The sequence below is a fragment of the Salminus brasiliensis genome, assembly GCF_030463535.1.
Source record: "Salminus brasiliensis chromosome 20 unlocalized genomic scaffold, fSalBra1.hap2 SUPER_20_unloc_2, whole genome shotgun sequence".
In the NCBI taxonomy this organism is placed as follows: domain Eukaryota; kingdom Metazoa; phylum Chordata; class Actinopteri; order Characiformes; family Bryconidae; genus Salminus; species Salminus brasiliensis.
In genome coordinates, this window is record NW_027326637.1 from 290,001 (window position 1) to 301,323 (window position 11,323).

Consider the following 11,323-nt stretch of genomic DNA (forward strand, 5'->3'; position numbering starts at 1 on the left):
ATTCCTAATACATACTGAATCACTTAAAGTGAATACTGAATCATTCCTAATACATACTGAATCACTTAAAGTGAATACTGAATCATTCCTAATACATACTGAATCATTTAAAGTGGAGACTGAATTGTTCTTAATACATACTGAGTCATATTTATTACATACTGAATCGTTCATAAGAAAAACAGATTTATTTAAAATCAGAAATGAATCACTTCAGTAGATACTAAATCATTCTTAAAACATACAGAATAATTTACATACTGAATCATAACTGCAGATAACTGATGAGCTGAGATAAAGCTCGGGCCGTTTGAGGTCACGGAGCGTCTCTCTGGTTAAAGAGCAGCACCCTCTCCTTCAGGGCTCTAGCATCATCTAACAACGTTCTTGTGGCTGAATACAATCAAATCCTCACAGCAATGCTCCTCCAAAGTCTAGTAGAGAGTCTTTCTCTCTGGACAGTAGAGACAGTTACTCCAACAGAAGCAGGATCAGCTCTTTAATACCCTTGATAAAGCAGGTGTCCCAATACTTTTGTCAATACAGTGTATGTGTATGTGTGTGTGTGTGAGTGTGTTTTCCACCCTGGCTGCTTCATAATGTGGAATGTGAACGTTTAGCCAAAGCAATTAAGGATTACACAACCACACACACACACACACACACACACACACACACACACACTCACACACACGCAGACACACACACACACTCTTACACCCTCGGTGGACTTTATCCCTGCTTTATCAGAGACACCCTCATTTCACTGTGTTCTGTCTCAGGATTTATAGATCAGTCCTCAGTGCTTATCAGAGCTGATCAGACCAGCACTCAGGGTTAGCCACGCTGCTGACGGCTATACTTAAGCTAGCGCTTATGCTAACGCTAACGCTCCAGCTCAAGGTAGGGTAGGTGTTTCTAATAAAGTGGCCAGTGAGTGGAAGCACACGGTAGGGGTTTCTAATAAAGTGGCCAGTGAGTAGAAGCACACGGTAGGGGTTTCTAATAAAGTGGCCAGTGAGTGGAAGCAGAAGGTAGGTGTTTCTAATAAAGTGGCCAGTGAGTGGAAGCAGAAGGTAGAGTAGGTGTTTCTAATAAAGTGGCCAGTGAGTGGAAGCAGAAGGTAGAGTAGGGGTTTCTAATAAAGTGGCCAGTGAGTGGAAGCAGAAGGTAGGTGTTTCTAATAAAGTGGCCAGTGAGTGGAAGCAGAAGGTAGGTGTTTCTAATAAAGTGGCCAGTGAGTGGAAGCAGAAGGTAGAGTAGGTGTTTCTAATAAAGTGGCCAGTGAGTGGAAGCAGAAGGTAGAGTAGGGGTTTCTAATAAAGTGGCCAGTGAGTGGAAGCAGAAGGTAGAGTAGGTGTTTCTAATAAAATGGCCAGTGAGTGGAAGCAGAAGGTAGAGTAGGTGTTTCTAATAAAGTGGCCAGTGAGTGGAAGCAGAAGGTAGAGTAGGTGTTTCTAATAAAGTGGCCAGTGCGGACGGTAGCTGAGCGGCGGATTAGCGGAGCTGCATTCCTGCAGTGAGGCGCGTCGGCGCTGTTCGGACTTGTCTGAGGTATCTTGCAGCTCCGGCGCTGTGAGCTCAGCGGCTGAAGCCTTTACCAGACGTTGCTCAAGAGCAGAGCAGGGTTTGGGGCCTTCATCAGGTGGTTAGCACTGCAATGCTAGCACCATGCTAACTTAGCGGACCAGCCTCGTAGCTGCAGACTGCGGATGTTGGGCGAAGTGTGGCTCTGATCTTTGGTCCACGCATGTGCTCCTCAGGTCTGATCCAGAGGGACGACTCCTCACTGGAGAAGGAGATGGGAGAGCGGCGGAGGAACCGCGGGGGGGAGTTCGCTCTGAGCGATGTGTTTTTTTTCAGCCGCAAGGGCATCGAGAGCATCGTGGAGGACGAGGTCACTCAGAGGTTTAGCTCCGAGGAGCTGGTGTCCTGGAACCTGCTCACGCGGACCAACAACAACTTCCAGTACATCTCCCTCAAGCTGACCGTGCTGTGGGTCATCGGCGTCGCCGTCCGCTACGGCATCCTGCTGCCCCTCAGGTGACGGGCGGGGCTAAACCGCTGTAGGCCGGGCGGGCGGGGCTGAGGCTCTGTGAAGTATCTGACCGTGTGTGTGCTCTGGTTGCAGGGTCTCACTGGCGACTATCGGACTCAGCTGGCTGGTCATCAGCACCACTATGGTGGGATTCCTCCCGAACTGCTGGTAAAGACAAGCGACCTGCTTTGCTTCGCCCGTTTCCCTGTATCTGTGGTTTTGGAACCTTTGGAGAACCTTATGTTCTGAAGCCGGGCAGATGTCAGTGACCGTTCTGGATGTTCTGGGTTGCAGGTTAAAGAACTGGCTGAGTGAGCTGGTGCATATAATGTGCTACCGCATCTGCGCCCGAGGCCTTTCAGCCACTATCCACTACCACAACAGGTACTAAAGAGTATACCGGGTACTAAATACCACACCAGGTACTAAAGAGCATAATAGGTACTAAATACCACAACAGGTACTAAAGAGTATACCGGGTACTAAATACCACACCAGGTACTAAAGAGTATAACAGGTACTAAATACCACAACAGGTACTAAAGAGTATACCGGGTACTAAATACCACACCAGGTACTAAAGAGCATAATAGGTACTAAATACCACAACAGGTACTAAAGAGTATACTGGGTACTAAATACCACACCAGGTACTAAAGAGTATACCAGGTACTAAATACCACACCAGGTACTAAAGAGTATAACAGGTACTAAATACCACACCAGGTACTAAATACCACACCAGGTACTAAAGAGTATAACAGGTACTAAATACCACACCAGGTACTAAAGAGTATACCAGGTACTAAAGAGTATACCAGGTACTAAAGAGTATACCGGGTACTAAATACCACACCAGGTACTAAAGAGCATACTGGGTACTAAATACCACACCAGGTACTAAAGAGTATACCAGGTACTAAATACCACACCAGGTACTAAAGAGTATAACAGGTACTAAATACCACACCAGGTACTAAATACCACACCAGGTACTAAAGAGTATAACAGGTACTAAATACCACACCAGGTACTAAAGAGTATACCAGGTACTAAAGAGTATACCAGGTACTAAAGAGTATACCGGGTACTAAATACCACACCAGGTACTAAAGAGCATACTGGGTACTAAATACCACACCAGGTACTAAAGAGTATAACAGGTACTAAATACCACACCAGGTACTAAAGAGTATACCAGGTACTAAAGAGTATACCAGGTACTAAAGAGTATAACAGGTACTAAATACCACACCAGGTACTAAATACCACACCAGGTACTAAAGAGTATACCAGGTACTAAAGAGTATAACAGGTACTAAATACCACACCAGGTACTAAAGAGTATACCAGGTACTAAAGAGTATACCAGGTACTAAAGAGTATAACAGGTACTAAAGAGCATACCAGGTACTAAAGAGTATAACAGGTACTAAAGAGCATACCAGGTACTAAAGAGCATACCAGGTACTAAAGAGTATACCAGGTACTAAAGAGTATAACAGGTACTAAAGAGTATACCAGGTACTAAAGAGCATAACAGGTACTAAAGAGCATACCAGGTACTAAAGAGCATACCAGGTACTAAAGAGTATAACAGGTACTAAATACCACACCAGGTACTAAAGAGTATACCAGGTACTAAAGAGCATACCAGGTACTAAATACCACACCAGGTACTAAAGAGTATACCAGGTACTAAAGAGTATAACAGGTACTAAAGAGTATACCAGGTACTAAATACCACACCAGGTACTAAAGAGTATACCAGGTACTAAAGAGTATACCAGGTACTAAATACCACACCAGGTACTAAAGAGTATAACAGGTACTAAAGAGCATACCAGGTACTAAAGAGCATACCAGGTACTAAAGAGTATAACAGGTACTAAATACCACACCAGGTACTAAAGAGTATACCAGGTACTAAAGAGCATACCAGGTACTAAATACCACTCCAGGTACTAAATACCACACCAGGTACTAAAGAGTATACCAGGTACTAAAGAGTATAACAGGTACTAAATACCACACCAGGTACTAAAGAGCATACCAGGTACTAAAGAGTATACCAGGTACTAAAGAGTATACCAGGTACTAAATACCACACCAGGTACTAAAGAGCATACCAGGTACTAAAGAGCATACCAGGTACTAAAGAGCATACCAGGTACTAAATACCACACCAGGTACTAAATACCACACCAGGTACTAAAGAGTATAACAGGTACTAAATACCACACCAGGTACTAAAGAGTATACCAGGTACTAAAGAGCATACCAGGTACTAAATACCATACCAGGTACTAAAGAGTATAACAGGTACTAAAGAGCATACCAGGTACTAAAGAGTATAACAGGTACTAAAGAGTATAACAGGTACTAAAGGGTATAACAGGTACTAAATACCACACCAGGTACTAAAGAGTATAACAGGTACTAAAGAGTATAACAGGTACTAGACGCCTGTGAAAAGTGTGACAATCTGGAAAATGCGTTCTCTCTTCACTTCTACAGAGAGAACAAACCAAAGAAAGGAGGGATCTGTGTAGCCAATCACACGTCACCAATCGATGTGGTGATTTTGGCCAATGATGGTGGCTATGCCATGGTGAGTGAGCCAATCCTTGTAATACAATGACTACTACACTATAGGAAGCGTAGGGGGCGCTCTGTAATGTTCATATGATCCACACGCTCATTCTGACAGACTGTAATACACCACAGGAAGCGTAGGGGGCGCTCTATAATGCTCTATAATGCTCTATAATGTTCATATGATCCACCTGCTCATTCTGACAGACTGTAATACACTACAGGAAGCATAGGGGGCGCTCTATACTGCTCTATAATGTTCATATGATCCACACGCTCATTCTGACAGACTGTAATACACTACAGGAAGCGTAGGGGGCGCTCTATAATGCTCTATAATGATCATATGATCCACACGCTCATTCTGACAGACTGTAATACACTACAGGAAGCATAGGGGGCGCTCTATAATGTTCATATGATCCACACGCTCATTCTGACAGACTGTAATACACTACAGGAAGCATAGGGGGCGCTCTATAATGCTCTATAATGTTCATATGATCCACACGCTCACTCGGACAGACTGTAATACACTACAGGAAGCATAGGGGGCACTCTATAATGTTCATATGATCCACACGCTCATTCTGACAGACTGTAATACACTACAGGAAGCGTAGGGGGCGCTCTATACTGCTCTATAATGATCGTATGATCCACACGCTCATTCTGACAGACTGTAATACACTACAGGAAGCGTAGGGGGCGCTCTATAATGCTCTATAATGATCATATGATCCACACGCTCATTCTGACAGACTGTAATACACTACAGGAAGCGTAGGGGGCGCTCTATAATGCTCTATAATGTTCATATGATCCACACGCTCATTCTGACAGACTGTAATACACTACAGGAAGCGTAGGGGGCGCTCTATAATGCTCTATAATGTTCATATGATCCACACGCTCATTCTGACAGACTGTAATACACTACAGGAAGCGTAGGGGGCGCTCTATAATGCTCTATAATGTTCATATGATCCACACGCTCATTCTGACAGACTGTAATACACTACAGGAAGCGTAGGGGGCGCTCTATAATGCTCTATAATGTTCATATGATCCACACGCTCATTCTGACAATATTTGTGTGTGTGATTGACAGGTGGGTCAGGTCCATGGCGGGCTGATGGGCGTGGTTCAGCGGGCGATGGTCCGAGCATGCCCACACATCTGGTTTGAGAGAGCAGAGATGAAAGATCGCCACCTGGTGACACAGAGGTAAAACAACACTGCATTGAATCCACTGACGTTCCGCTGCCAGACAGGTCCCGGCAGGTTCCGCAGTGTGTTCATGGGCGGGGCTAAACTACTGTAGGTTGAATGGGCGGGGCTAAACTGCTGAAGGCTGAGTGGGTGGGGCTAAACGGCTGCATTTTAGGCACTTTAGGCATTTAGGCACTGGTGGCCTCACACAGGTCGCTGTATTTGGGAGGGTGTGTGCTGACCCGTCCTGTCCTCCGCAGATTGAGGGATCACGTGAACGACAAGAAGAAGCTGCCCATCCTCATATTCCCCGAGGGTAAGAGCCTCAATGATGAGCAAAACCCTGTATCTCCCAAACCGCAGCAGCACCACAAGAACCACACGAGAACCACGTAAACCACACCCATCACACTAGAACCACGAGAACCGCGTAAACCACACCCATCACACTAGATCCACAAGAACCACGAGAACCACGTAAACCACACCCATCACACTAGATCCACAAGAACCATGAGAACCACACCCATCACACTAGATCCACAAGAACCACGAGAACCACGTAAACCACACCCATCACACTAGAACCACAAGAACCACGAGAACCATGTAAACCACACCCATCACACTAGATCCACAAGAACCACGTAAACCACACCCATCACACTAGAACCACAAGAACCACGTAAAGCACACCCATCACACTAGATCCACCAGAACCACGAGAACCACGTAAACCACACCCATCACACTAGATCCACAAGAACCACGAGAACCACACCCATCACACTAGATCCACAAGAACCACGTAAACCACACCCATCACACTAGAACCACAAGAACCACGTAAACCACACCCATCACACTAGATCCACAAGAACCACGAGAACCACGTAAACCACACCCATCACACTAGATTCACAAGAACCACGTAAACCACACCCATCACACTAGATCCACAAGAACCACGTAAACCACACCCATCACACTAGAACCACAAGAACCACGTAAACCACACCCATCACACTAGATCCACAAGAACCACGTAAACCACACCCATCACACTAGAACCACAAGAACCACGTAAACCACACCCATCACACTAGAACCACAAGAACCACGTAAACCACACCCATCACACTAGATCCACAAGAACCACGAGAACCATGTAAACCACACCCATCACACTAGATTCACAAGAACCACGTAAACCACACCCATCACACTAGATCCACAAGAACCACGTAAAGCACACCCATCACACTAGATCCACAAGAACCACGTAAAGCACACCCATCACACTAGAACCACAAGAACCACATAAAGCACGTAGAACGGACTCGTCTTTGGGTTTCTCACGCTGCCTCTGCCTCTGGCCTCAGGAACCTGCATCAACAACACCTCAGTCATGATGTTCAAGAAGGGAAGTTTTGAAATCGGGGGCACCATTTACCCCGTCGCCATAAAGGTAGGAAACCTCCACCCGTAACCCCGCCCTGCAGTGGAGAAGTGTGAGCGGTGGTTTATTGACCGTCACTGATCATTAAGTCATCCCTGCCTGTCCTGCAGTATGACCCTCAGTTTGGTGACGCCTTCTGGAACAGTGCCAAGTACAACATGGTGAGCTACCTGCTGAGGATGATGACCAGCTGGGCCATCGTCTGCAACGTCTGGTACCTTCCGCCCATGACCCAGCAGGTGAGGCAGGACTGACCCACAGCGGGACGGGGATGGTCGGGCCGCGTTAGTGTTAGCATTAGCCTGGCAGCTCCAGTGCTAGCCGAGGGCCCGTTGGGGGAACTGTGTGAATCAGACCTCTTGCTGCAGTCTAATCAGCGGTCCGACGCCGGTACTGTTACGCAGTGCTTGCGCAGTGCTTTGTGGTTTTCTGACTCATTTCCTGTGCGTACAGGAAGGAGAAGATGCAGTGCAGTTTGCCAACAGAGTGAAGTCTGCTATTGCGCGACAGGGGGGGCTGCTGGACCTGGCCTGGTGGGCAATGTTTCTTTCTCTCTCAGAACAAAGAACAGAATAGAACAGAATAATGAAAGATAATGTATCAGAATACGGTGCTGGATGACCAAACAAAAGAATAGAATATAGAAAATAACACAATGGAATAGAAAAGATTAGAATAGGGAAACACAAAAGAATAGAAAATGATGTGTATAATAGAATAAATATAGTATTAGTAATAATAGATTAGTGAACAACAATAGTAAAGATTGTAAAGATCAGAATAGAATAGAATAATCAAACTACAATAGAATATAACACAATATAGAATAGAAAACAACACAATACAGAATGAAATGAAATAGAATAATAAAACACAAAATAATAGAATATTCAAAAACACTAGATCAGAATACATTAGAATATAACAAAAGATTAGAACAGTAGAGATAAAAATAGAAATATGAGAATAGAGTAGAATAATGAGACACAATAGAACAGAATGAAGAAACAACACAAAATTAATAGAATAGAATAGTGAAGATAATAGAATAGCAGAAAACAACGCAGTGGATTAGACTGGAATAGAATACAATAATAAAATACAGCATATAGTAGAATAGAATAGAATTAAATATAATACAATTAGAATAGAATAGAAAGTGGAGGAGAGGAGAGGAGAGTGGAGCAGAGAAACAGAATAGAGTACAGTCTTGGAGATGATTGCAGTTCTGTAGAATAGAATTGAACTGAAATGATAAATGAAATTTAAAAATGTAACAAAATACTGGAGCAGAATAGAATTGACTAGTAGAGTAGAATTGCTCTGTAGCCTGTATAACGTATTACTTCAGTTTAAAAACCTGTGTGTGTGTGTGTGTGTGTGTGTGTGTGTGTGTAGGGACGGTGGTCTGAAGAGAGCTAAGGTAAAGGACACTTTTAAACAAGAGCAGCAGAAGAAGTACAGCAGCATGGTGGTCGGAGACGACAGCAGCGAATAAACCCTAAAACCCACCCGTCACGGACCCCAGAGACTGTAAACCCACCCGTCATGGACCCCAGAGACTGTAAACCCACCGTCACGGACCGCAGAGACTCTAAACCCACCAGTCACAGACCCTTAAAGACTCTAAACCCACCAGTCACGGACCCCCGAGATACCAAACTTACCTGTCACAGACCCTTTAAGACTCTAAACCCACCCGTGACGGACCCCAGAGACTCTAAACCCACCAGTCACAGACCCCAGAGACTCTAAACCCACCAGTCACAGACCCCAGAGACTCTACTCCCACCAGTCACACACCCCAGAGACTCTAAACCCACCAGTCACAGACCCCAGAGACTCTACTCCCACCAGTCACACACCCCAGAGACTCTAAATCCACCAGTCACACACCCCAGAGACTCTAAACCCACCAGTCACAGACCCCAGAGACTCTACTCCCACCAGTCACACACCCCAGAGACTCTAAACCCACCAGTCACAGACTCCAGCCCCCTCCATCAGATCAGGAGCCCAGCTGTAAACGGGTCGGTGCGAGACGGACGGAAAGCCAGTCTGTCTGTTGTGAAAGGATTCACGGGGGTCCGTCACCCCGGCCCTGCTGTCCGATGCCTTCAGAAGAACAAACTCTCGGAGCCTCCCCCGTCTCAGGTCTCAGCCTCTGACGCTGCTGTGCTCGGCGTTTCGCTGCTTGCTAACGTCAGCGGAGTTGTGAAGTGTTTGATTGTGTCTGATGTTTATTTTTCATTAATAAATTCATCATTCCAGACAAAGTCAGACACTGTTGGCCTTCACGTCACTTATGCGTACGATGACGAATGGACCAATAGAAATGATTCGGAATGTGATCTCATTAAATGAATATATTCATATATAAATATAAAATTCATATTATTTTTAAACAGCAACCAGTTCAGTAACTCGAGGTAACAGTTCAGCAATCTGACGAGTTCGTATGGAGTTAACTGGTAACACACACTTCTGTACAGTTCTGGGTTAGAGGGGAAACTCCGCCCACTTTTGAACTTTTATGCATAATTAAAGGGTTAATCTGTCAGTGTACAGTTGATGTAATTCTGGACAGACGTACAGAGTCTAAATACTTTCAGGAAGGTCTTTTATGTGTCGTACATGCTTTTAAAATCAGATCATTAAAACGGTGGAGGGATACGTGGATACATGCTGCCTTTAGGTCGCGGTGCGGCTGCGAAAAGTAGTCCCTACAGAGAACCGTATCAGCTGGGATTCTCTGTTCACTATTTTACCACCACCATCATATAAACCTCAGAGGACTCGTGTAGCTGCCCTGGTGGGTTTGGATAGGAGATCAATTATGGGCTGTATTCGTGTTGTAGTCATGGCGACCGGCGCCTGCTTCCATCCACCACCCATGTTTATATGGGGAGGTTCCTCCACAGTGAAGCGCTTCTGTTTCCCACCAAAGCAACTTCAAAGTTCCCCTTTAAAGCAGAGGGTCCAAATGGTTCCCAGCAGGTTCAGGGACGACCCTCAGGACGGTGGGCCGTGTTAATGAGCCTGTTTTGTTTGTGTGTGTGTGTGTGTGTGTGTGTGTGTTTTATGGCCTCCATTTGTCTGGATCTCTTCCTGCAGGAGCAATCAGAGCTGTAACCGAGAGCCGGTTTGGGTGGGATCGTCCGGCAGCTTGCTCCTCTTCACTCCTGTCACTTTAATCTCTCATCAGAATCCAGCTGAAGGCCCGTTTTTCACACGGTAGTGTGACTCAGTCCCAGAGCCAGCACAGGCCGGCACAGGCCGGCACAGCCCTTATCAACGGCGCCCTCCAGTGGCCGATGCTGGAGTTACTGCAGGTCCGCTGTCAGCGCTGGGGGGATGTACTTTAGCTTGAACAAGGTGCACCGTGCAAAACAGCCAATCAGAACACACGTCATTTACATAAATCATAAATCAGTCTTACAATAGACAATAAAAACGATTTACTTACAGCTAGAGCTGATATATAAAATATATATAGGAATCATATATTAAAAAAAAGTAAACAAACAGATGGAGAGCCTGTCCAAATACTTTTGGACAGCATGGCAAAGTGTGTGTGTGTGCGCGTGCGCTACAGCACTGTGCATGTGGATGACTTTTTGGAAGGGGGGCGTTTCAGCTGACCACCATCAACACTCCTGCACCTGTGTGTCTCCTCCTGCACGCCTGTAACACACACACACACACACACACACACACTTACACACACACACACACACTGCTCCATACAGGTAAAGCCTCTTACAGTTTAGCATGTAGCTAATTACTCATTCCTCATTAGCTACATTAGCCTCGTAGCTCCAGAGCTAATTACTCAGGTATCCTCCTCTATTACTCATTAGCTACATTAGCCTCGTAGCTCCAGAGCTAATTACTCAGGTATCCTCCTCTGTTCCTCATTAGCTACATTAGCCTCGTAGCTCCAGAGCTAATTACTCAGGTATCCTCCTCTGTTCCTCATCAGCTACATTAGCCTCGTAGCTCCAGAGCTAATTACTCAG

At 45.4% G+C, this 11,323-nt stretch overlaps 1 protein-coding gene across 1 annotated transcript in view; it reads left to right on the top strand.

Moving 5' to 3' along the window:
- The window catches only part of agpat9l (1-acylglycerol-3-phosphate O-acyltransferase 9, like), a 12,624-nt gene extending 3,038 nt beyond the window's left edge, over positions 1–9,586 (top strand). Inside the window, exons 5-14 of the mRNA XM_072671889.1 lie at positions 1,764–2,043; positions 2,132–2,206; positions 2,333–2,422; positions 4,556–4,649; positions 5,745–5,860; positions 6,106–6,161; positions 7,228–7,313; positions 7,415–7,543; positions 7,758–7,837; positions 8,703–9,586. Of these exons, the coding sequence (XP_072527990.1) occupies positions 1,764–2,043; positions 2,132–2,206; positions 2,333–2,422; positions 4,556–4,649; positions 5,745–5,860; positions 6,106–6,161; positions 7,228–7,313; positions 7,415–7,543; positions 7,758–7,837; positions 8,703–8,802 (1,106 nt within the window). The 3' untranslated portion in view covers positions 8,803–9,586. The remainder of the gene's footprint in view (positions 1–1,763; positions 2,044–2,131; positions 2,207–2,332; positions 2,423–4,555; positions 4,650–5,744; positions 5,861–6,105; positions 6,162–7,227; positions 7,314–7,414; positions 7,544–7,757; positions 7,838–8,702) is intronic.
- The last annotated feature ends 1,737 nt before the right edge of the window (positions 9,587–11,323 follow it).